The sequence below is a fragment of the Populus nigra genome, chromosome 2 (assembly GCF_951802175.1).
Source record: "Populus nigra chromosome 2, ddPopNigr1.1, whole genome shotgun sequence".
NCBI lineage: Eukaryota > Viridiplantae > Streptophyta > Magnoliopsida > Malpighiales > Salicaceae > Populus > Populus nigra.
Genome location: NC_084853.1, coordinates 47,752,388 through 47,776,448, shown reverse-complemented (window position 1 = coordinate 47,776,448; position 24,061 = coordinate 47,752,388). Strand labels below are relative to the sequence as shown.

Here is a 24,061-nt window from a genome sequence, read left to right as displayed (position 1 = left end):
GCAAACATTTTTAACTTCTCCACACAATAGATTCCTTCAAATTCGAGAAAGAAGGCTTACCATGGATCATGGATGGACAGAGGCTGCACTTGGCCAATAAAGGCTGAGCCCTGGGCATAGAGAGTCCAATCCCCTCTGTCATGCCCACCATTTCTTCACTAACCCTTTCCCATTCGAAAATGCCTCCAAAGTCAATCCAACCATGCATATGGCTAATCCTTTCTCCGGAAAGCTCCTCCTCCTTAGGTATAGTGAGTGCTTACTGCCATCATGCTTCTGATTATTTCGCAAGTATAAAACTCGGGTTCAGTTTCTTGCAAGGCTAATAGGATGTCGATCGTTGTTTTACGGCTCCCTTGATCTGAAGCCGACTCGTCCTTTACTTCTCTGTGCGCTTCAATCAAGTCTTGCAAGAATTTATCCCTCTTGCTATGCAATAGAGCCAACCTCTTCTCATTGTGATTCATTTCAAACCATTTCAAGACTGGCACAAAATCTCCAGTATTCGTAGCTCCACTTAATTCGAAGGTCTCTGTCACAATTTCTTTGACCTTCCTTGATTCACCTAATTCTGCTGGATTCTCTCCGTGATATCGCTTTCCGGCAATCATCCGCATAATGACATCAAGTGTCAGATAAAAAAAAGTTGACTCGGCATCGTTTGTCATGAATTCACCACCCTTTGAACCTTTATAAAGCCTTTTTTTCTGTGCGCAAGTATATGACAGAACATTTGCAGGCGATTACTTGATAAGATTTCTAGAGCATGTATGCGCCTTAAGTTGCGCCAGTGCTTGCCATATGAGGCCCAAGCAAGGGTGGAATAATCATATCCAAGATGTTTTCCTAGGCCCAACCAGCCTAGGGAGATTTGCAAGAATTATGCCATTAGCACTCCCCTTCAACTGAAGGAGATTACACAAGGATGACAGTACGAGAGCCAAATTTAATAAAATAGAATTGGACCGTATTTGTTGGAAAGATTGGCAAGAGTTTGACGGAGGGGTTTCTTGATGAGATAGAGATGACCAGTGATTGGCAGGGAGAGACCTGGACTCGGTGGAAGGTTCTTGTCGATTTTACGTAGATGTTTTGAGAGGACACGGAACATCAAGAAGAGCAAGAAGTAGTAGTAGAATCTAGAATGAGGTTTCCGTCAAGAAGAGCATTGGTTACGCGGGTCGGATAACATATGGTTAGAGCCATGTCATGATGCCAAACAGGAGTCACAGTGTAGTATATAGTAAAACATTCATGTTTTTAAATATTTTTTTGCTGAGTTTTTTTTTCCTGTTTTTTTTTTCGCTTTTAATGCCTTTTAGGTTTCTTTTTATTGTTTTCTTTGCTTTTTTTAATGAATTTTTTTTTGTATAATTTAATTTGTTAGTGTTAATTTTTTTTATTTAGTTATCAGATTTTTATTACACGGATCCCGGGTTTGACGGGTTAACCTAATTTGATGAGTTAACTCGAAATTTATATTTTTTTGATTTTTTTTTGTTTTTATTAATTTTTTCGTTTAGTTTAGTTTGTTAGTATTGAATTTGTTTCTATTTAACTATCAGACTTTCATAACATGTATCTCGGATTTGACGAGTTGACTTGGTTTTGGACTGCACAGTGCAAAGGCCGAGCTATCCTTTTTTATTATTATTTTTATACCTTTTGGGTTTTTTCTTTGCTTTTTTTTTTGTTTTTTTTTCTTTTAATGAATTTTTTAATTTAATCATCAGACTTTCATGACACGAATCCCGAGTTTGACGAGTTAATCTGATTTGACGAATTAACCTGAAATTTTTTTTTTGTTTGTTTTGTTTTGTTTCATTTGTTAATATTAAATTTATTTTTATGTAATTATCAGACCTTCATGACACGTATCCCGGGTTTGACGGATTAACCTCATTTGATGGATTAACCCAGTTAATTATGGGTTAACCTGTTAATTGTTTTTTCTATTTAGTTATCAAACTTTCATGACGTGAATCCTAGGTTTGACGGGTTAACCTGGTTTGAAGAGTTAATCCAGTTAATTCAGATTTTTTTTCTTTTTCTTCATTCGTTTTTTTCTTCCTATAGGTTTTTTTTTAATTAATTTATTTAATTATCACACTTTTATGACATGATCTTGCAGCCAGACCCACATTTAAGTTTCTTAGGTCTGATGTTGCAGCCAAACTCACTTACACTTGAGTGATGTAAGTTTAATATTATTATTAATAATATAAATATTACTCAATGCTCTTGGATATATATTTGCAGAAAAACCTAACATTCTTAGATTTTAGCCTTTTTTGATATTTTTTGTGCAAGAAAAAAAATTTAACCTGTGCCGTATGACTTTGTTTTTTTTTTCTTTTTTAGCTTTTTATTGTGGACTACATAATACAATCCATAGTGAAAAAATTGATGCCTTTAGTTTCTTTTTTTTTTGGCTTTTTTCTTTGTTTTTTTTATTTTAGTTTCTTAATATTAATTTTTTTCTATTTAATTATCAGACTTTCATGACACGGATTCCAGGTTTGACGGCTTAACCCAGTTGATTCAGATTTTTTTCTTCATTCGTTTTTTTCTTCCTGTAGGTTTTTTCTCTTTATTTTTTCCTTTTTAATTAATTTTTTTAATTTATTTCATTAATATTAAATCTTTTTTCTGTTTAGTTATCACAATTTCATGACACGAATCCCAGGTTTGACAGGTTAACCTGGTTTGGCAAGTTAACCCAATTGGTTCAGATTTTTTTTCTTTTTCTTCATTAGTTTTTTTCTCTTTGTTTTTTTCTTTTTAATTAATTTTTTTTAATCTAGTTCATTAATATTAAAACTTTTTTTTGTTCAGTTATCACAATTTCATGACACGAATCTCAGGTTTGACAGATTAACCTGGTTTGGCGGGTTAACACAGTTGATCCATATTTTTTTTCTTTTTCTTCTTAGTTTTTTTCGTTCAATTTCATCTTTTAATATTATATGGAGTCCACAGTGAAAAGGTTGATATCTTTAGTTTTTTTTTTATATGCACTTCACTGTGGACTGCACAGTGAAGTCCACAGTGAAAATGTTGATGCCTTCTTTTTTTTCTTTTTAATTTAGTTTGTTAATATTAAAATTTTTTCTATTTAGTTATCAGATTTTCATGACACAAATCTCTGGTTTGATGAGTTAACCCAATTAATTTAATTGTTTTTTATTTTTATTCATTTCTTTTTTTCTTCTTTTAGGTTTTTTTTCTTTTTCATTAATATTTTTTTTGTTTAATTTAGTTCATTAATATTAGTTTTTTTTATGACTTTGACTTTGGACTGCACAGTGCAGTCCACATTTAAAAGGCTGATCCCTTTTTTATTTTTGTTTTTTTTCTTTTTAATTAAATTTTTTTGTTTTAATTTGGTTTGTTAATATTAATTTTTTTTATTTAGTTATAAGACTTTCATGACACGAATCTCAGGTTTGACGAGTTTGTCTAGTTAATTCAGATTTTCTTTTTTCTTTTCTTTTTCTTTTTCTTCGTTAGTTTTTTTCTTTGTATAGGTTTTTTCTTTTTTGTTTTTCCTTTTTTAATTTAGTTTTTTGGTATTAAATTTATTTATATTTAGTTATCAAACTTTTATGACACAGATCTCAGGTTTGACAGGTTAACCCAGTTAATTTAGATTTTTTTTTCTTTTTCTTCATTAGTTTTTTTCTTCCTATAGGTTTTTTTCTGTGTTTTTTTCTTTTTCATTAATATTTTTTTTGTTTAATTTAGTTCATTAATGTAAATTTTTTTAATTTAGTTATCATACTCTCATGACATGAATATCAAGTTGGATGGGTTAACACAATTTGACGGGTTAACTCAGTTGATTCAGATTTTTTTTCTTCATTATTGTTTTTTCTTCTAATTTTATTTTTTAATATTGTACTTATAACTAAAAGAAATCAACCTTTCACTGTGGATTGCACTGTGCAAATCCACAGTGAAAGGTAAATACATTTTAGTCATAAGTTTTTTTTAATTAATATTTTTTTATTTAATTGGGTTTATTAATACTAAATTTTTTATCTATTTAGTTATCACACGCTCATGACATAAATCCCAAGTTTAACGGATTAACTTGGTTTGCGGATTAAACCAGTTGATTAATTAATTTTTTTCTTTTTCTTAAGTAGTTTTTTTTCCTAATTTCATCTTTTAATATCGATTTGATTAAGGATTAAAATTTATGATTTGTTTTGTCTACTTTTCATTAGATTATTATGATCTCATGAGGAGATTTTGTTGTGCCCCTCCTTGCAAAGCACTATTCATTGAAATAGTGCTTTGCTTTGTTATTTTTTTCTTTTCCATTAATCTTTTTTTCTGTTAAATTTTATTCCGTAATATTAATTTTTTTTTAATTTTGTTATCACATTTTAAAACTTTTAAGTCTGATGTTACAGTCAAACTCATTTAAACTTGAGTACTGTAAATTTAATATTATTATTATTAATATTATAAATATTAGAGCCAGATCCAAGACCCTTATATATAATTTTATGATCTAAAACTTTTAAATTTTAGTTTAATGTTATTTTTTTATACATCCCGGGCCAAACAGCTTTTAGTTCATATTTGAGAAAGATGCGTAATCATGCTTGGGCGTGCCCTACATATAGCTTCTAGTGGCTGTGCCTTCGGAATGGTGGACCCGGTCGCCTCAGTCATGTCCACCATTTTATCACCAATTTTCTGCCACTCGAAACATTGAAGGAGCGAGCCCAATGCTAATCCCACCACTCTCATGGCCAAGCCTTCTCCAGGACAGCTCCTCCTTCCATACCCGAAAGGCATCAACTTAAACTCGTCTCTTCCCCCCTCTGGGTTGTCGAACCTCTCAGGCCTGAATTTTGTTGGGTCTCGCCAGATTTCAGGGTCATTTTGAATGGCCCACACATTTACGGACAGCATTGTGCCACGTGGAATGCGGAATCCTCCAACCAGGCATTCTTCTGATGACTCATGAGGTACTAGCAACGGAGCTGCCGGGTACATCCGTAACGTTTCGTTGAGGATGCTGCGGAGGTAGGGAAGTTGGGCAAGATCAGCTTCATCCATTAAACGATCATGCCCAATATGCTCGTCGATTTCTCTTTTAGCCTTCTCGAGGACTTCGGGATGGTTAAGCAAAAGTGAAAGTGCCCATTCCATTGTAGCAGATGAAGTGTGTGTTCCTGCCAATAAGATCACCTACACACCAAACCAAAATATGGTAATTCCATAGATGATGCAAGCAGTGAAGATATGTTAGTCTAGGTGGTGTAACTTGACACGGAAACAACTTCTAGCAGTGGAGGTAGAATAAAGACGATGCAAACCAAATCACCAGAGTGATCTCCCACACCCTTGTCAATTCAATACACCTTGGTTGTGTCTATGACTTGACTATTCCGATACATAAAGTTTGCAATTGTGCATAGCCAGTTTATTGTTAAAAGCAAGATCCAAAGACAAAATATGTCACTTCTTCCCCGCAAAGTAGTGGCGTCCCATACTATTTTACTTAATTCCATATCTATATAATTGGTGATAACTAAGATTTCATCCACTTAATATAGAAGAGCAGTGCTTCATTATGATATCGCAACTCCATTGATCATATGAATCAGTAAATCAAGAAACATGATTAAAGTTCTTACCACCACAAGCCCTTTGATGATATCGTCCGTGTAATACTCAGGTTCAGTTTCTTGCAGGGACAGCAGAACCTGAATCAAATTCTTTTTCTTTTCACCACAGCAATCACCCTCCAGTATTTTTCTCCGTTGCTCTTCTATCAAACACTGCAAGAAACTATCCCTCTTTAGATTGCATTCTATCAATCTCTTCTCCATCTCTTTTGATTTAATCCACGGTATATAGTCTCCAATAATGGTTTTGCCACCTAGCAAGAAGCTTTCAGCATGAATTGCACGAAACCTTTTTGCTTCTTCCACATCAGAAACATTCCCTCCATAATATCTCTTTGCAGCTATCATCCGCATCAGGATGTTCAGTGTCAGTTCGAAGAAAACTGTCCTCATATCTACAGACTGGTTCTGATTACGGAAGAGTCCACAAATCATTGACTTCACCTCCTCCAGACGTATGGAAGAAAGCATTTGGAGGCGGTATGCAGACAAGACTTCAATAGAGACGATCTTCCTAAGGTTTCGCCAGTGGTCGCCATAGGGAGCCCAAACAAGGCCTGTGCTGTTGTAGGCGAGGTGTTTTGCAAAGAGCAAGCGTGGGCGGTTAGCAAAGACAACATCATTTTTGGTAAAGCATTCTTCAGCTAGCGAAGGGGATGAGACAACAAGTAGTCGACGAGATCCTTGTTGGAGCAAGATTACGGGGCCATGTTTATTGGAGATTTTTGATAGTGTCCTGTAAAGTGGCTTCTTAAGTAGGTAGAGGTGGCCAATGATTGGTAGTGAAGGGAATGGACTAGGTGGGAAGTTTCTTATCCTGTTGAGGAAGTGAGTAGATATGATATACAAGGCTAAAAACACCGGAAAGTAGAGAAACAAGGTTGCCATGGATTTGTTAATGGCCACTGTCCTTGTTCTTGAGGAAGGTGTATTACTTCTACGTGTCTTGATGAGACTATATATATATGAATCACGTAGTACGTACTAGTAGTCATAGCACTCAGATGTTTTGAAACTGTATTTAAATTCCTTTTAAAAGTGTATTTATTTGAAAATATACTAAATTAATATTTTTTTTATAATTTTATTGGGTTAATATAAAAAAATAAAAAAATAAATATTTTAATATATTTTTAATAAACAAAGAAAGTCGTGCCTGTTGTCTATCTTATCTCATCGATTAAAAAAAATATTATATGGACGTTATGAGGTCAGTGCAAACGCATTATACATGCAAAGATGTTACCGGTTACTGTCCAAGTTTCAGGTTACAAATTCTGTAAAGTGAAACAATTGATCCAAATCTTTGAAGAATTTTTCTTTAATATTAAAATAGCATCATTAAATTTTTTTATAAAAAATGGTTTTTCTTTTATTATAGACTAATTTATTACCCGGCACTCCAATGCATGTTATAGTTATACCAAATCTTTTTAGATGTAAAAAAATTAATGTTAAAAGTATGAAAAAAAATTAATCGTACAATTAAATTTGATTAAACACGTCAATTTTCAAATATTTTGACACAATTATTTATTTAACTCAAATTTATAATTAAATTATACAAAAATTAAACTGATTTAAATCAATTTATTTTATAGATTGAAATACAACATGGATAATCAGTCAAAACATGATTTAGCATAAAAAAACTTAAAATAATTATTTTTAAAAAGATATTTAGATAATAATAAATTTAATCAACTTCCAATCCCTCCAGAATCCAGATTATCAACTCTATTAGTTTTAATAATTTTTTAAAAAATATTTTTTATTTAATTATATAATAAAAATATATATTTATAAAATTTACTACAGAACTAAAAAGAAACACTCATTTAAATTTAAAATTGTTTATAAAACAAGACTTTAAGTTACGGAAAGCAGTTGGGACGTAATTTTCAGACATGGAAAATGTGAAACTTGAAAGTTACCAAATGTACAAGAAATTCATCATTTCATCATCAGAAAATGGAGACGAAGACCAGCTTACTTTCAATTTATTAATTTGAATTATCCACCTTTAAAACTCCCCAGTTTCAACGTGCTAGATTAGCCAAATCCATTATCAATGTTATAAAACTCCATCGGTTTTACCTATAATTTTTTATTAAAAAAATAAAAAAACATGTTATTTTAATAAATAAAAATTACCTTTTAAAAAAAAATTGAAGATTAAGTTTTTATCTGTCTGAAAAAGAATTAATCTAAATCTATAGAGAATTAACTTAGTTTTTTTTTTTAATTTATAAATTCAAGTTAATCTAGGATAAGTTTGAAATTATGATAATAATTACGATTTAAAGTATTTTTTATTTAAAAATACATGGAGATAATATATTTTTATTTTTAAAAAATTATTTTAATATAAATGCATCAAAACAATTAAAAAATTAATTTAAAAAAAATTAAAAAAACATGTTTTATAACTAGCTAGGCCTTCTCTACGTATATTTTATTGACAAGTAAAGGGGCTAAAAAACAGCTATACGGCTATAGAAAGGCGGAAGGATCGCAGAAAAGCATGTCAGTGTCGCCCTTCTCCACAAGTCTCGACTTTCTAAAAATATAGATTTTTTTATTAAATAAAAAATAATTTAAATCTTTATCGGTACTATAATTTCAAATACATTTTTTATATTTCTTGAAAAACTTAACCCTAGTTTGGTAATGGGTCCAATCTGACAAAAATTTAAAAATTTTAATTTAAAATAATTTTTTTATATTTTAATGTATTGATATTAAATATAATTTTTTATTATTATTTGAATATACTAATATAAAAATAAACTTTAAAAAATAATATCCATCCATCATGCTATAAACTTGCTTGATGATTGTGTTCCTGCCACTACGCTGTCCCTTGCTGTTTGAGACATTTGGATAATTTTGTCATGCCCACCATTTCTTCACTAACCCTTTCCCATTCGAAAATGACTCCAAAGTCAATCCAATCATGCATCGGGCTAATCCTTTGTCAGGACAGCTCCTCCTCCTTAGGTATAGTGAGTGCTTACTGTCATCATGCCTCTGATTATTTCGCAAGTATAAAACTCAGGTTCAGTTTCTTGCAAGGCTAATAGGATGTCGATCGTTGTTTAACCGCTCCCTTGATCTGAAGCAGACTCGTCCTTTACTTCTCTGTGCGCTTCAATCAAGTCTTGCAAGAATTTATCCCTCTTGCTATGCAATAGAGCCAACCTCTTCTCATTGTGATTCATTTCAAACCATTTCAAGACTGGCACAAAATCTCCAGTATTCGTAGCTCCACTTAATTCGAAGGTCTCTGTCACAATTTCTTTGACCTTCCTTGATTCACCTAATTCTGCTGGATTCTCTCCGTGATATCGCTTTCCGGCAATCATCCGCATAATGACATCAAGTGTCAGATAAAAAAAAGTTGACTCGGCATCGTTTGTCATGAATTCACCACCCTTTGAACCTTTATAAAGCCTTTTCTGTGCGCAAGTATATGACAGAACATTTGCAGGCGATTACTTGATAAGATTTCTAGAGCAGCTATGCGCCTTAAGCTGCGCCAGTGCTTGCCATATGAGGCCCAAGCAAGGGTGGAATAATCATATCCAAGATGTTTTCCTAGGCCCAACCAGCCTAGGGAGATTTGCAAGAATTATGCCATTAGCACTCCCCTTCAACTGAAGGAGATTACACAAGGATGACAGTACGAGAGCCAAATTTAATAAAATAGAATTGGACCGTATTTGTTGGAAAGATTGGCAAGAGTTTGACGGAGGGGTTTCTTGATGAGATAGAGATGACCAGTGATTGGCAGGGAGAGACCTGGACTCGGTGGAAGGTTCTTGTTGATTTTGCGTAGATGTTTTGAGAGGACACGGAACATCAAGAAGAGCAAGAAGTAGTAGTAGAATCTAGAATGAGGTTTCCGTGAAGAGGTTAGGACTTTTAACTCCAAGTGACAAATTATCAGTAGTTGTTCAGGCTTTCAAAACTTTTATCCATGCATCACGCTTCAGTCTTGTTCGCAGAAAAGAGAGAAGCAGTAGGAGAATTAGAATGTAATGAGAGGATCAATTTTCCCAGAGGACCTGACTTGCCTTGTTTAAAAGTTGTGGCTGTGTTTTCACAGTTGCCTCTTTGACACGGGTGCGAGTCCGACATGCATACCCATGTTTGTCTCAGCTTTTTTTCCAGTTTTATTTCATTTTTTCATGAAACTGGACTGTCGAGTATCTATATCCATGCCCGAGTGTCCAATGTTGTACATGGTTACTCTTAAGGTAAAATGAAGGGTCAGGAGAACAGAGGTTGATAGTATCATGGTGAAGTGCATATAAGCCTTCAGGTACTGAAGTTACAATGACCCTGGAGCAATGTGATGGCTGTAAACTGGTTTAAATGATGCCGGTTGCATTCTGACATCTGCCTTTTCACATTTTCTTTCTACCAAGAAGAAAGGATCTTATGTTGGTTGTCTAACTCACAACTAGAGCATTATTTTGCTGTTTGAGAGATGACCAGCTTGATCCTTGTTAGGTCATCTAACAGAGTTTTCCAGATTTGTAATATGAATGATGGAATTTCTGCATTTGGATAAATAATTTGCTCAATAGAGCGTGTCAATCTCTACAGAAACATGATCTTTGCGTTGCAAGATGCAGTATCAGACGCCAAAAATTGTTATTACATCTAGCAACCGAACAAGATCTCCATACAACTCTCGGGCAGCTGAAACTAATATTGAAATGGCTTCCATTTTGACTAATTCACAGACTTCCCCTAGAGGAAAGCATACAGAGGTAAAATACTCCCTTGAATAATAATTTCTAAAGAAGGGATTCAGCTCACTAGAATGCTTATAAGATAACCAGGAACCCATGAAACTCGAAATTGAAAATTCCAGATAGCTTGATCCGAGAATGAAAAAAAGATTCATGGACCACACATAGAGCAGCTACACCCAAGTACAACAAGGTAGTAATCTTTTCACCAACACAAAATTCCTTGCAAGGGGAGTCGCACAAGGGTTCGTAGTTATCCTCTAAGAAGTAAATAATCTTCTTACTTTGTGAATAAGCCTTCTACATATTGGACACATCTTGTTGTCCTCCTCCATTATCCTGCAAAAGACATTCTTTATCAGAATCTTTAAGAGTTAGAAATGTCAAATAGAATACACAGTTTCTTTCACATATTTACCTCTGAGCACAGTCATAGCATGTGGCACAATGGCCACAAGGAACGAAAAAACAGTTCCGTTGATCATCATAACAAATTACACATAATTTTGCATCATACAAATCCTCTGAAGAGCTACACGATGATCCTTCATCATCTTCTTCATTTGTTCCGTATGTTAAACGAACCGACTTAGCTGGCATTATAGGTTCGGTTTCAGAAGGTTCAGAGGCTTGCCATGTAGCTGTTTCTACTAGGTTAGTACTCTCAGTATCACAAGCGCCAAGATATTTCAATATCAGGAAAATAATGATGACGATAGCTCCTGCGAAGCACAAAATAGTTGGGGGCTTGGTCACAGGTATTTTCGAAAGATTATTCAAAGCATAAAACAAGATGTGTCTGATACTGCACCTAAAATCGCGACGTAAATTATTGCACGAGCCACAAAAGCTACCTCGATATTCCATCCATTTATATCTCCCTGCAACCAAGTCACTAATCAAGGTTCAGCTCAAGGAAAATTGCCTGCCATCACAAAAAGTAAGCAGAGAAGAAAGGCTAATCCCTTACATTATCAGGAGTTGTCACCACAACGTATTGAGTTTTGGGAAACAGAAGTTTAAGCCGGCAAGATCCCTGCGTCGTTGAACACATGTTCCTAGCTTTTGATAGCTCATACATCTTGGATGTGACATTTACACTCAATGTCGTTATGATATTCTTAGGATTGGTGTTTATCAGACCAAGATAGTACCTGTTGTCCTCCTCGATCGTGTATTCAGCTTCTTTACCTGAACAAACGAAGAAGCATTTACAGGTCTATTCAAAGTCTGGATCATAACTCATTACTCGTAAATTCATCTGTTTTATGAGCTTTCCTTTCTGTTAACTCAGCACGCTCCATAATCGCAGTCCAATAAGAAAACAACCAATCATGGGACTTGAAAAGCACTCAGTGCCAAAAGTTATGAACGAAAGATTCTACTAGGCAGATTCACATCAAAACAGCACTGAATTCAATGGAATTCCTCTAGGCATCACTCCATGTACAAATTCTAAGTTAATCATTTGAATAAGAGCAATGGTACAGACAACTAGATGAAAAAAATGACAGATGGATTACCATTCAGAGGTTCGCTGAGGTTGAGGGCATCAGGGGAACTCGTCTGTTTTGGAAGCAATGTTTCATACTTTCGTTCTCCTGCAGAGCCACATGTACTTAGGTTATACCTTGAAGCCAAACTTACGAATCAGTTGGACCATTTTCTGCTTAGAAAAAACTCAAGAAGGCACCTTTTATCATCACCACTTGAAGTTGATTTAAAATACTGGTTCGGGCTTCCCATCTCATTCGGATCTTAGAACCCTTGTTCAACCACAAGGAAAATCCCTGAAGAAAAAAAATACAGGGTTTAGAAAAAAAAGGAACAGCATTGCAAATTTGCAATATATAAATAAGTCGAAATGAAGTAAGGCCTTTCATGTAACCTTTCGACTGTAAGATGAAACAATCATGTAATCCGCTACGCTCCAATTCGTTTCGAAGCTTAACTCAGGCTTCTCGTAGAACCCATATAAAAGAACCCCTTTCTTATCTTCATCTCTCACTTCAACATGGTCTACAAATACAGAACTTGCCTTCATCAACCTTGATGAGCTAGGTCCAAGCACCATACGAGAATCCCCGAAATACCCATATCGCAGACTCACTGAAACTGCAAAATCATAACCAAAATGCGTCTCAGATTGAAGGCACAATCAAAGAGAAATTGCAATAGAAGATGGAAGAATTACATGCCACATATCCATATTGTCAAACAGGCAATTAACCGTCCCCAACTTTCTTTCCATCTCTGAGGAGAATGCCCCGGAGGTGGCATCACTGGCCTATGCATGGCTGCTCTTAGTGAGAAGTGTAACAAGACGTTCTGGTTTGATGCAAGAGAGGAGATAATGGGAGAGAAGAATGGTAGGTTTTACCGTTTTAGTAGGTTCGTGTGCTGCTGCGCACCACTGCCTCTTCAACTAACTGTTTTATTCATGGTGTTTGGCGGGCAATTGAATGACAAGTTTAGTTTTTTGAATGTTAGGTGTAAGTTGAATTTGTACACGCTCAGCTGTTTTTCGAAAATGCCCTATCCTAACCCACTCTTTAATTAAAAGACACTTCAAGAAAAAATATCCTATGAGTCTTGGGATTTTAAAACTCGGTCGGGCTTTTGAGTTAACCCAATAATTTGTCAACTAAAGACTTTATCCTATTCAAGTTTTATATCAAACCATTTAAAAAAATCAATATCGTTTTGGTATTTAAAAATATAAAATAACAATATTTTATGTATTTTAATGAAAAAACTACAATAATGTCATTTTAGGTATTTAGAAAAAATATTTAGGTCAACTCATAATAAATAATTTCTTTTAGATAAGGTAAAAAATTAGGTATTTATTTAGAATTATGATTCAACCTACTTTTCATAAAAATTTAAAAATTTTATTAGAAATTATTTTTTTAATATTTTTAAATTATTTTGATATGTTAATATTAAAAATAAATTTAATTTTTTTATTTTAATATATTTTTAAATAAAAAATATTTTAAAAAAATAACTAATACTGTAATTCCATATGAATAATGTGTTAGGTAAAGTTTGCTATAGAGACACGTGACAAGATGCAGTGGTCAGAGTCAAATGAAAACGAAAACGTAGTAGCTGGTTTTTCCAGTAATGCTTGGAATGGTGGGTCAGTAGAGTTTAAAGATACTTATTGACAAAGTTTTCAAGTTAGTCCTAAGATTTTATATTTTCCTAAACATGCCATTCAATCTAAGGTTTATTTCACAGAAAATATGCATCTTGATATTTTATTTTTTTTATCAGTGTCTCCATAGTTAATATATTAATATTGTCTTTGCTGATATTAATGTTATTTACTTGGCTGCTCTCTTGAGAAATCCATGTCACTGAAGGGATGAATCTAGGGCTCCAAAGTTTAATTTTTTTCCAAAACCATCCTTGAATATATGAAATTTTTAGATGCACCCTTACAAGATGGCCCTCTCGAAACCAGAACTAAACATCCTAATCTCATTCTTTAGTAAGCCTGTGTTCGGCGCGACATATTTCAAAACTGAAGAAATTGTATTGGATATTATAATTGTCGGTTGGAAGAAAATCATCACAAGTTAGGTGTTATTCGTTTTGCTGTGCAAAAGTTCTTTTGAAAAATATTAATATTTTTTTGTTTTATATTAATTTTTTGTGTTTGTAAATCGTTTTGAAGTATTGATATCAACAATAAATTTTATAAAAGTAATAAAAAATATTTTTTAAATAAAAAATACTTTAAAATACAACCGTTATCATTAAAAGGATGTTTATGAATGTGATTGCTGTTGCTTTTTAAATAACTTTTCATGACGAAATGTATTAAAATGATTTTTTTTATTTTTTAAAAATTATTTTTAAGATCAGTATGTTAAAATGATCCAAAATATACAAAAAAAAATTTAACTTTTTATAAAAAATAAAATTTTTAAAAACATGATTTCAAAACAAAAATGGCAATATTAAGCTGCCTTTGAGTGATGAAAGCAAGTGGGTCCACCCCCACGGCTCAACCCCAACCTCGTATCTCCATCTTGGTTGGACAAAAGAAAATGGCGACTGACTCGAACTTTTGTCATTGTATTGATTAAATATAATTTTATTTTTATTTCAAATAATTTTATTATAGATGCATATGTATGTTAAATCAGCGATTCTAAGTCAAATAGTTTAATTAAAATTATCATTAATTAGCTTTACAGGTTAAGGTGTCATCTAGCATAAGAAAATCACTTTCACTGCTACAGAATCTGTGTTTTTTACTATAAATTATCATTAATTAGCTTTACAGGTTAATCGTGCAAAAGTCGGTCTGTGGCAACTCTTTGAAATACGTTTACCGCCACTCTATGGTCGCTAAATAACCCTAACGCAAAGTGTCGGAGAAGGGTTGCGATACAGTGTCGTGATCTCTTAGCGACGGATTGCCTAGCTGTCGGTTATTGGCCCACGACCTTCATATTTTTTTTTTTGGGTCGCCAGCCCCAGTATCCGGGTTGCCCCGACTAATCTGGTGGTTGTCCCTGGTCGCATGCCTGGTAGTGGCAGGTGAGGCTACCAATGGGTGTTGCTGCGTACACGGGGACTCAAAACCGAGACCTCGCTTAAGCGGAACAAGCTGCTTACCACTTGAACCAACCCCCATTGGTTCACAATAAAGATTAACTTTCATGGAATTTCACTTCCCGCGACATTCTTAGTTTCTTACTTGCCGCAGGAACGCTTTTCTTTCACGATAAAGATTCTGAATATTTATTATTTTCATATTTCTCGTTTTTTTTTAATTTTTCCTAACTTTTCATAAGCAGTCATTGAAATTATTTTTTTAAATAAATTTTATTTAAAAATATATTAAAATAATATATTTTTTTATTTTTTAAAATTTATTTTTTAACATCAACAAATCAAAATAATTTAAAAATACTAAAAAATTATTAATATAAAAAATATGCTCTTTAGGATCATTGAAAAAAATATCACAATTAACTCATACGCTGTCCGAAGAATACATTTATCAGTAGAATACAGCAAAACAAATAAAAATGAAATTACTTTCACTACTATAGAATACGTTTTTTACTATAGATTTAATGGATTTTTTCTTAAAAATATAACGGTAAATAAAAAATATTGGTGATATAGTTTAGAAACAAATCAATAAAATAACACAATCTCAACCTGTCAAATTTCCCAATCACAACAATCATAGATATCATGGTTTTAAAATGAGACAATTTACTCAATATTACAATTGGTTGAGGGATCCTAAGTCAATTAAGTAAATGTCACAATTTGAAAATGTAACATGTAGTGAAATTAATTTTCTTTTTATATTGTTTTTGTGGTGGTCAAGGTTTCAAAACGCAACATTTCATTAATGTTGTGTTTTCTAATTATTTTATATATATATATATATATATATTACATTTTAATACTTAAACTTCTCGCAGTAGATTTATTTTACCAAAATTTTAATTTTTTTTGCGCTAATATTCCAAGATAACCAGTTTAATGTAGAACACTTACGGTGAAACTCTTCTTCTGAGGAAAACTTACCACAAGGACACGGTCGTGGTGGGCCAGCGTGTGAGAACCCAACAAGCTCATCCAGTTCTCAAGCCAGTATCAAAATTTCTTAACGGCTCTTATTAAACGAGTAGGCTTCAACATCGAAGCCCAGGTAGTAGGCCCCGTGTTCAATAGTAGGCTTCGATTAGAACTAGCATTTCATGATAACCAGCAGCAGCCCTGTGAACAGTAATGATTCTCAAATGGAGGTATTGATTCCTTGTCTGTTGACTGTTTTCGCTGAGCAAGAATTCTATGGACATCTTTGCTTGTATGAATGATCGTGCTACTTGAAATTTCAGATGTTTCAACAGGAAATTGTTAAATTCAAATCCCAGATAGAGGATATGGAGAAACAACTAAGGTACTTCTTTGTTTCTAAAGTAGATAAAACCCTAAATATCATCCGATGCTTCATATCATCAAAATCCGATTTCTTTCAGGATATTCGAGGGTGATCTTTCCAATCTCACAACCTTGTGTGAAGTTGAGTACCAGGAGCAGATCCTTGAGGAAGTTTTGAAACGTGTGCGAATGCACAAGGTAATTAGATAGCATTTCTGTCTCGGGACATAAGAGATGAGATGGAGTGATCATCTCCTTTATGATTTGAAAGAATTTATTTTTACGTCTTCATCCATGTCCCTCCACTATTATCCGATTCCTTGATGTATAGTACCTGCTAATCATAGTTTTGAAACCCGATCCAATTATCTATCCGATCAAGTGATCGGGTCACGGGTCAGATGGGTTAACCTGGATCAACAAAAAAAAACACTAATAAAAAACATAAAAAAAACCATAGAGACAAAGGATCAACACACAAGAAAACCAAAACCAGCTGCTCTCTCCCTCTTCCTCGTCTTCATATTTCCACCAAATATCGAAGAAAATGAGCCAGCTTAGTGAGCAATATTCTGGCCGTCAAGAACCTAGAAGGAGCAAAAAACCCACCAAGCACAAGAAAAAACCAGTCAAGATAACATACATTTCAAGCCCAACAATGGTTAAAGCAACCAATGCCTCTGAGTTTAGGGCAATTGTTCAAGAATTAACAGGAAAAGATTCTAAAGTTGAAGATCCCTTTGATGCATATTCGATGATTAGCAATGAAGAAGCCAGTCAAGTTCCTCACTATGGAACTCCACAGTTCAATGTGGCAGGTGTGCATGATGTTTTTCCCAACAATACACCATTTCTGCAGACAAAAGATGGTTTCTTTGGGGGAGATGTTTCAGAGATGTCTTTTGAATTTCGATCTCCTTGTGCTGGGCTGAAATTGAAATTGATGCCAGAAATGAGAAAACAACCAATAATAAAAAAAACAGAGAGTGAAAGAAAGAGATTCAAACCTTTTTCATAGAGATCAATGATCAGACGTCCGCTACTTCTCTGCTCCTCAGCTGAGTTTCAATTTTCAAAGACAAAGAGTAACATAATTAGGTTAATTGCTTTGTTCTTCTTCTGTCTTCAGTCTTTAGCATTTTGGGATTTTATATGGCAAAAAAACGATGTCGTTTAATGACAGTGAAAATAAAAAAAAATTGACCGGGTCTCACCCGGGTATGGCCAGGTGGACCGGGTCCCGGGTCGACCCGCCGAGTTTTTGCCTCAACCCGGACCGGTCCCAGGCCCGGGTCGGCCGGCAGGGCCGGTCCGGGTTTTAAAACATTGATGCTAATACTCTAAAATTTTATATATAGAAAAGAGAGCTTCAATCTTGATCAAGGATGAAACTTTTTTAGGTGGCTTTGATTACTATTATGAAAACATAAGAGAATTATAATTGATAAGGACCGGCCTGCAGGGCCGGTCCGGGTTTTAAAACATTGCTGCTAATACTCTAAAATTTTATATATAAAAAAGAGAGCTTCAATCTTGATCAAGGATGAAACTTTTTTAGGTGGCTTTGATTACTATTATGAAAACATAAGAGAATTATAATTGATAAGGACATAAATTAGTTGGTTTGAGAGAAAAAAATAAAAAAGTAAGCATAAATGTTTATGGAACAATTTTGATGTGAGTTATTATACTCATGTAATGAGGTGCAAAGAAGATGTGTCCATTTATTTTTATTTTTTATATCTCGATACATTAATGAAATCATCTTAAAATTAAAGTAATTAATATTTTATATGTTAAAAATATCTAGAACAATATATATATTTGGTAAGTTATCAGATTTAATATATTTGAGTTCGGTTATTAGTTGAATCCAAGGTAACATAGGTTTAACAAATTAACATATCTAATATATTTAGATTCAATCATCAGCTGAACCTGAATATATCATAGAGTTTTCAAGTTGCCAAACCCAATATACTTGAGTTTGTCCATCAGCTGAACCCAATTCAATATATTTGAGTTTAACCGTCAATTAAACCTAGTGTAATATGAATATAACAAGTTGTCAGACTCAGCATATTTAGGTTCAGCCGATAAATGAACTTGATGTAAAGTGGGCTTGGAAAATCATCAAACCCAATACACTTAAATTCAGTCATTAGCTGAGTTTAAAGTAACGTGAGTCTAACAAATGTTAAATCTAATACATTTGAGTTTAACTATTAGCTGAGTCTAGGGTAACACGAGTCCAACAAATTACCATATCCAATATGTTTAGGTTTAGTTGTTAGCTGACTCCAAGACAACATGAACCCAGTAAGATGACAACCCAATGCACATGGGTTTAGACATCCATGAAACCCCAAGGTGTTATGATTTTTCATGAACATCCATGCCTTTTTTATCTAGGTTTAGTTACATGTCAAAACCAATTGATCCTATAAATTAAGAACTATAAAGCTTTATTATAGGTTAATGAGAGAACCTACTCATGTCATAGATAATCATCTCCTTACATTTATAAATGTACATGAAGGTATCTTAAAGAGCTTATGTCATATTTTTAATCTCATTAATGTTCTGCAAGTGATATTTATCTTTAAGTAATGATGTGTAAGAGATTTTTATCTCTCATTAATATCACAAAGTGGAGATGACCCTTTCAACCTTCTTGCCTTTATCAAAACGATAAAGTTTAGGAAGTATAAATACCCTGTAAATCATCAAAATAAATGGGATAAAACTTTTTTCTACTCTAGAAAAAACATTAATAAAAAAAAACAAGATCAAACAGTTTTGTTCTTAGAATTTAAGATTTTTTTCTTTTATTTATTGTTTTTCTCGTAAAAATTACTTACTTTATTATTAGAGGATATTTAAATCACATGACATGAACTGTTTTTGCAAGTGCTAAGGTTTATTACCATTAATTTGATACTTCATGAGTTAAGAATAAAAAGACTATATTCTTGAACAACTCAATTAACCATAATATCAAATAACATGTTTTTTAAACATTTTAAATTTTAGAATATCATCAATAAATTTTTTCAAATAAAACTAGTTGTTTTTTCTAGTTTTAATCATTGAATTGTAGGTTTTTTTTGAGTAATCCTATTACATTATATTAGCTTTATCCACCACGTGTGTGCAATAACTTTTACTTTTATATGTTTTTTAAAAATACATTTCACTTGAAAAAAATATTAAATTAATAATTTTCAATGATTTTTAATGGATTTAATATATTGATGTAAAAATAAAAATAAAACAAAAAAATAATTTTAATTTATTTTCAAGCAAATATTATTTTTTTAAAAAAACACTACGCCATAATACCAAACACACAATTCATCATGCATTTTCTCATACAATTTTTCTATCCCTTCAGCTTGAATCCAAACATTTTTCCAGTAAAATCCTTCGTCTCGTATCAAGCACGCCCCTGTGTAGCAAGAATCACGAGAAGAAAAACTAGAAATTAATCCTCTTCCATATAGGTGGTCCAATGGACCCTCGTGGTTCAAAATAGGAGATGCTATACTAAATTAACAGACGTTGCTTGGTGTATGTTAAAAGAGTCTAATAGTATCTACCCGTGTTTGAGTAGTTTTAAAAGTATGTTTATTTTAAAAATATTAATTTAATATTTTTTAAAATATTTTTTAATGATTTTGATGTGTTAATATAAAAAATAAAAAAATATTTTAATATAATTTTAAATAAAAAATACTTTTCAAAAATATAATGTAACAAACACTCAAGAAAACATAACCTTATCTCTTCGTAATTCGACTACCTTGATTAAAAAAAAATCAAATTTAAATAATTACTAATATAAAAGTATTTTTTTCTTGATATATCATCTCATGTTTCGTAAACTCGAACACGCTACTATACTGTGCCGGCTTCAAATAACCCACCATATACTGCAACTAGTGAGTGACTCGGTGAAGTTCGAAGGTGGAACTCGAGAGATACTCGTAGCGAATCAAGAGGCCAGTGACCAATACAGTTGCTGGATCTAGTCCAAGGAATAACTCATAAAAGAATTTGGGTTACTAGGTGATCGAATTAACCAGTAAATTAGCGAGTAAATCAGGTAAATATTTTTATTAAATTAATAACATTTAAATTCCTTTTTTAAAAGAAAAGATTTTTCCGGCTCAATTAAACTAATAAAAATCTGATAGAATCAATCAAATTTGAAGAAGTTAATATTTTGTTTATTTAACTTAAAATATAATTCAAAACAATAATTTATATTATGATAATAATTGTTTTTTAAACTATCTTTTAATATTAAAATAATTTTAAAATAAAAAAATTTATTTTTTAAAAAACAATAACTCAAACAAATAAATAATATTAAAATCAAAATAGACTTTCCACTTTAACATTGAGTTGAGTTTAAAGAATATTTAAGATTGTGTTAATAATTATTTTTTAAAGTGGTTTTTATTTAAAAATATATTAAAATAATATTTTTTATTTTAAAAATTATTTTTAACACATCAAAGTAATTTTAAAATACTAAATAAATTAATTTAATTTTTTTTAAAAACATTTTAAAACAAAACCTTAAAAAGTTCTCGTACGTTCAGAATGATAGCATGGATGAGAAAAAAAAAAAAAAAAAAAAGAGGGAAAAAAGGAACAGACAATAATAAAGGTAGACCCAACAATTTCGGATTCACTCACCAAAACAATCCCCTCCCTCCCTCCCTCCCTCCATCCCTCCCTCCCCTCTTTTTTTAATCCAAAAAATTAGACCCGCCCACAGTCTGCCTCCTCCTTGAACCCAAAATATTTTGGCTATGGTTTTTAAAATTCAAAGCCACCCCCCAAAACGCAAAATCTCAAAAAAAAGAAACCCAAAAACGCAACGAGCGCCAAAAGTCTCCTCCTTTCAAAAACAAAATCATGGCGCTCCCTCCTCCTCTCTCTCCGCCACTACAAAACCTCTCCCCCCTCACACTCGCAGACCCCTCTCCACCCCCCTCTCTCTCACTCCAAACCCAAAACGAGGCAACTGACTCGGTGAGTGAAGAAGAGTAAAATGAATTCAATTTCAGAGAAAGAGAACTGTGTCCGCATTACTCGCGCTGCCAAAAAGAGGGCGGCGGCGCTGGCTTTAGCCGAGGACCGGCCCTTGAATAAGAAGAGGGTTGTGTTGGGAGAACTTCCCAACTTATCGAACACCACCGTTTCAGCGAATGAGGTACACAAGCAGAAAGTAAAGACAAAGTCAAATACCAGCAAGGGGACTTTAACGAAGAAGGAGGGTGTTTTCAAAGAGGATGTTGATGGGAAACCTGAAGATCCCCAAATGTGTGCACCATATGCATCTGATATTTATGAGTATCTTCATAAAATGGAGGTAAAGATTGGTTTTTTGTGATGTGATCTGTGGAAATGTAATTAGGGTTTGTGTGGTTTAATTGATTTACGGGGTTTATTTATCAGGTGGATCCAAAAAGAAGGCCTTTGCCTGATTACATTGAGAAGGTTCAAAAAGATGTTAGCCCCAATATGAGAGGGATTTTGGTGGATTGGTTGGTTGAGGTTGCGGAGGAGTACAAGATTGTCTCTGACACTTTGTATCTTACTGTTTCTTACATTGATAGATTCTTGTCTTTCAATGTTCTAAATAGGCAGAGACTTCAGCTTCTTGGTGTTTCTGCTATGCTTATTGCCTCGTAAGATCTGGGGTCCCTTGAATTTTGTTCATGTTTTTGATGACTTGTTTTGTTTATATATTTATTTATTTTGTTTCATTTTGTTTGGATAAATAGAAAGTATGAAGAAATCAACCCTCCAAATGTAGAAGATTTTTGCTACATAACAGATAATACATACACCAAGGAAGAGGTAATTAATTAGTATTTTGTTTGTCTTACGGGTTCAGATCTCCAATGTTCAAGCTGTGATTTTTCATTTTTCATTTTAATTAATGGTGGTTTGTGTGATTGTGAAGGTGGTTAAAATGGAAGCTGATATACTTAAATCTTTGAAATTTGAAGTGGGAAATCCTACAATAAAGACACTCTTAAGGTAAGATTTAAGAATGTTTTGATGTAGCTCTTTTATCTGCCTGCAATTGGTGATTTACTCATCATTGAAGGTTAATAGTTTGGTGGGCTGATTTTTGGTATTGTTTGTCATGTTGGTTTTGCAGGAGATTCACAAGGGCAGCACAAGAGGATTACAAAGTAAGTGTGATCCCATTTTTCATTATTGAAGGTTAATGGCTTGTATGCTCTGATGCTGGGAAGCATTTGTTATCGTTGTTGACTGTTGTAATCTTTGTGCCTTCTGCAGACTTCGGATTTGCAGCTTGAGTTCCTGGGATTTTACCTTGCTGAGTTGAGCTTGTTGGATTACAATTGTGTGAAATATTTACCTTCTTTGGTGGCTGCTTCTGTTATTTTTCTTACGAGATTTCTGATGCGACCCAAGACACATCCTTGGGTAAGTAGTTTCAGGAATACTGATTTGTATTGATAGTCGTTTTTGGAGTGCAATTTCTAATTTTTGTTCATACAGAGTTCAACCTTGCAACAATACACTGGATACAAAGCAACGGATCTAAAGGATTGTGTTCTCATCATACATGACTTGTATTTGAGCAGAAGAGGGGGTGGATTACAAGCTGTAAGAGAAAAATACAAGCAGCATAAGGTATGGTTTCTGTCAGAACTCGTCAGGAAGTTGAGTTGAATTCTTGCATTGCAAAAGGGCATTTTGTTTACTCTGAATTATTCTCCTGGAACAGTTCAAGTGCGTGGCAAACATGCCTTCCCCTCCAGAGATACCAGCTTTATATTTTGACGAGGTTTAAATGCAAAAGTTGGCCCGGCAATTTTTTGTTTTGGGATATGGCAGGTGATGGAAATTGATACTGCCTCAGGAAGGCCTAGAAGCGAGAATTTGTAATGCAAAAGTCATGGCATTTTGGATTTACTATAAAATCTTGACTAATGTTTGGGGCCTCCTGGAAGTCAATTTTGGGCCATGTGGAATGAATTATTGTGGTGCCGCATGCTCGTTCTTGTAGTTCTGATCCCTGGGACTTTTATCCGGAGCATGAATGACATTGTTAAAACCAGCAGCTGGGTAACTGTGCTATTGCTGGCTCTTCTCACTGGTAGAATAGTTGAATTTGCCAGGGAAGTCCTGTGAATAATGAAATTTTGTTTTTGGTTCTAATATTGAATGCTAAATGGCCATTATGAAAACATGAATTTTCTCTTATATTTGAGTATCTGAATGGTGCAAGACTCTTAGGCTTTAAAACTAGTATATATGAACCCTTGCTTGGTCACTTGCCTAATGAAAGTGAGATTTGTTGGGGTAATGAACCTTGTTTTTAAATGAACAAGATTTTGATGGTGCAAAATCCTAATGTCTTACTGATCACTGTAGAATAGAGAAGTATTAAGAGTGTTTAAGATTGTAATTGGACTCCGCTTATCAAAAAATTTGAAATCTTGTTTTAGCTTTAATTTTTAGATTGTTTTGATGTATTTATATTAAAGATAAATTTTAAAAAATAATTTTTTCAACACTTTTAAACAGACATTAAATGATCTGTACCAAAGTTTCTACATCTGACTGAAAAAAAATGCTCTTCTTGACAAAAACCAAGAGCAGGTGACTCTTTAGTGATTCAGTTTTGATCTCCCAGCAAACCTCTACTTAAAGGGTTTAGCCTCCGTTACATGCACCTTT

At 33.3% G+C, this 24,061-nt stretch overlaps 5 protein-coding genes across 6 annotated transcripts; 1 reads left to right on the top strand and 4 right to left on the bottom strand.

Annotated features, from left to right (window-relative positions):
• Positions 1-187: 187 nt before the first annotated feature.
• LOC133681703 (cytochrome P450 81Q32-like) lies at positions 188-1,292 on the bottom strand. Its single transcript, XM_062104811.1, has 2 exons — positions 972-1,292; positions 188-717 (listed from the first exon to the last, which is right to left on the bottom strand). Exons 1-2 carry the CDS (start codon positions 1,109-1,111, stop codon positions 243-245), a joined length of 615 nt encoding a protein of 204 aa, XP_061960795.1. The 5' UTR covers positions 1,112-1,292; the 3' UTR covers positions 188-242.
• A 3,252-nt stretch (positions 1,293-4,544) lies between these two features.
• Positions 4,545-6,565, bottom strand: LOC133683169 (cytochrome P450 81Q32-like). Its single transcript, XM_062106707.1, has 2 exons — positions 5,655-6,565; positions 4,545-5,205 (listed from the first exon to the last, which is right to left on the bottom strand). The coding sequence occupies exons 1-2, from the start codon at positions 6,531-6,533 to the stop codon at positions 4,585-4,587; spliced, it is 1,500 nt and encodes a 499-aa protein (XP_061962691.1). The 5' UTR covers positions 6,534-6,565; the 3' UTR covers positions 4,545-4,584.
• A 1,998-nt stretch (positions 6,566-8,563) lies between these two features.
• Positions 8,564-9,598, bottom strand: LOC133682307 (cytochrome P450 81Q32-like). Its single transcript, XM_062105591.1, has 2 exons — positions 9,368-9,598; positions 8,564-9,113 (listed from the first exon to the last, which is right to left on the bottom strand). The coding sequence occupies exons 1-2, from the start codon at positions 9,505-9,507 to the stop codon at positions 8,744-8,746; spliced, it is 510 nt and encodes a 169-aa protein (XP_061961575.1). The 5' UTR covers positions 9,508-9,598; the 3' UTR covers positions 8,564-8,743.
• A 668-nt stretch (positions 9,599-10,266) lies between these two features.
• Positions 10,267-12,823, bottom strand: LOC133681750 (E3 ubiquitin-protein ligase APD2-like). Of its 2 annotated transcripts, none has more exons than XM_062104877.1 (8): positions 12,600-12,823; positions 12,294-12,520; positions 12,099-12,195; positions 11,929-12,006; positions 11,376-11,596; positions 11,217-11,286; positions 10,824-11,127; positions 10,267-10,744 (listed from the first exon to the last, which is right to left on the bottom strand). In XM_062104877.1, the coding sequence occupies exons 2-8, from the start codon at positions 12,477-12,479 to the stop codon at positions 10,666-10,668; spliced, it is 1,035 nt and encodes a 344-aa protein (XP_061960861.1). In that variant the 5' UTR covers positions 12,480-12,520; positions 12,600-12,823; the 3' UTR covers positions 10,267-10,665. The 2 variants fall into 2 exon arrangements, with proteins under 2 accessions (XP_061960861.1, XP_061960860.1); XM_062104876.1 differs by having other exon boundaries at positions 12,604-12,822.
• Positions 12,824-21,154: 8,331 nt separating this feature from the next.
• Positions 21,155-23,584, top strand: LOC133682135 (putative cyclin-A3-1). Its single transcript, XM_062105401.1, has 8 exons — positions 21,155-21,710; positions 21,797-22,029; positions 22,126-22,201; positions 22,308-22,384; positions 22,509-22,542; positions 22,652-22,801; positions 22,877-23,011; positions 23,106-23,584. Exons 1-8 carry the CDS (start codon positions 21,390-21,392, stop codon positions 23,169-23,171), a joined length of 1,092 nt encoding a protein of 363 aa, XP_061961385.1. The 5' UTR covers positions 21,155-21,389; the 3' UTR covers positions 23,172-23,584.
• Positions 23,585-24,061: the final 477 nt, after the last annotated feature.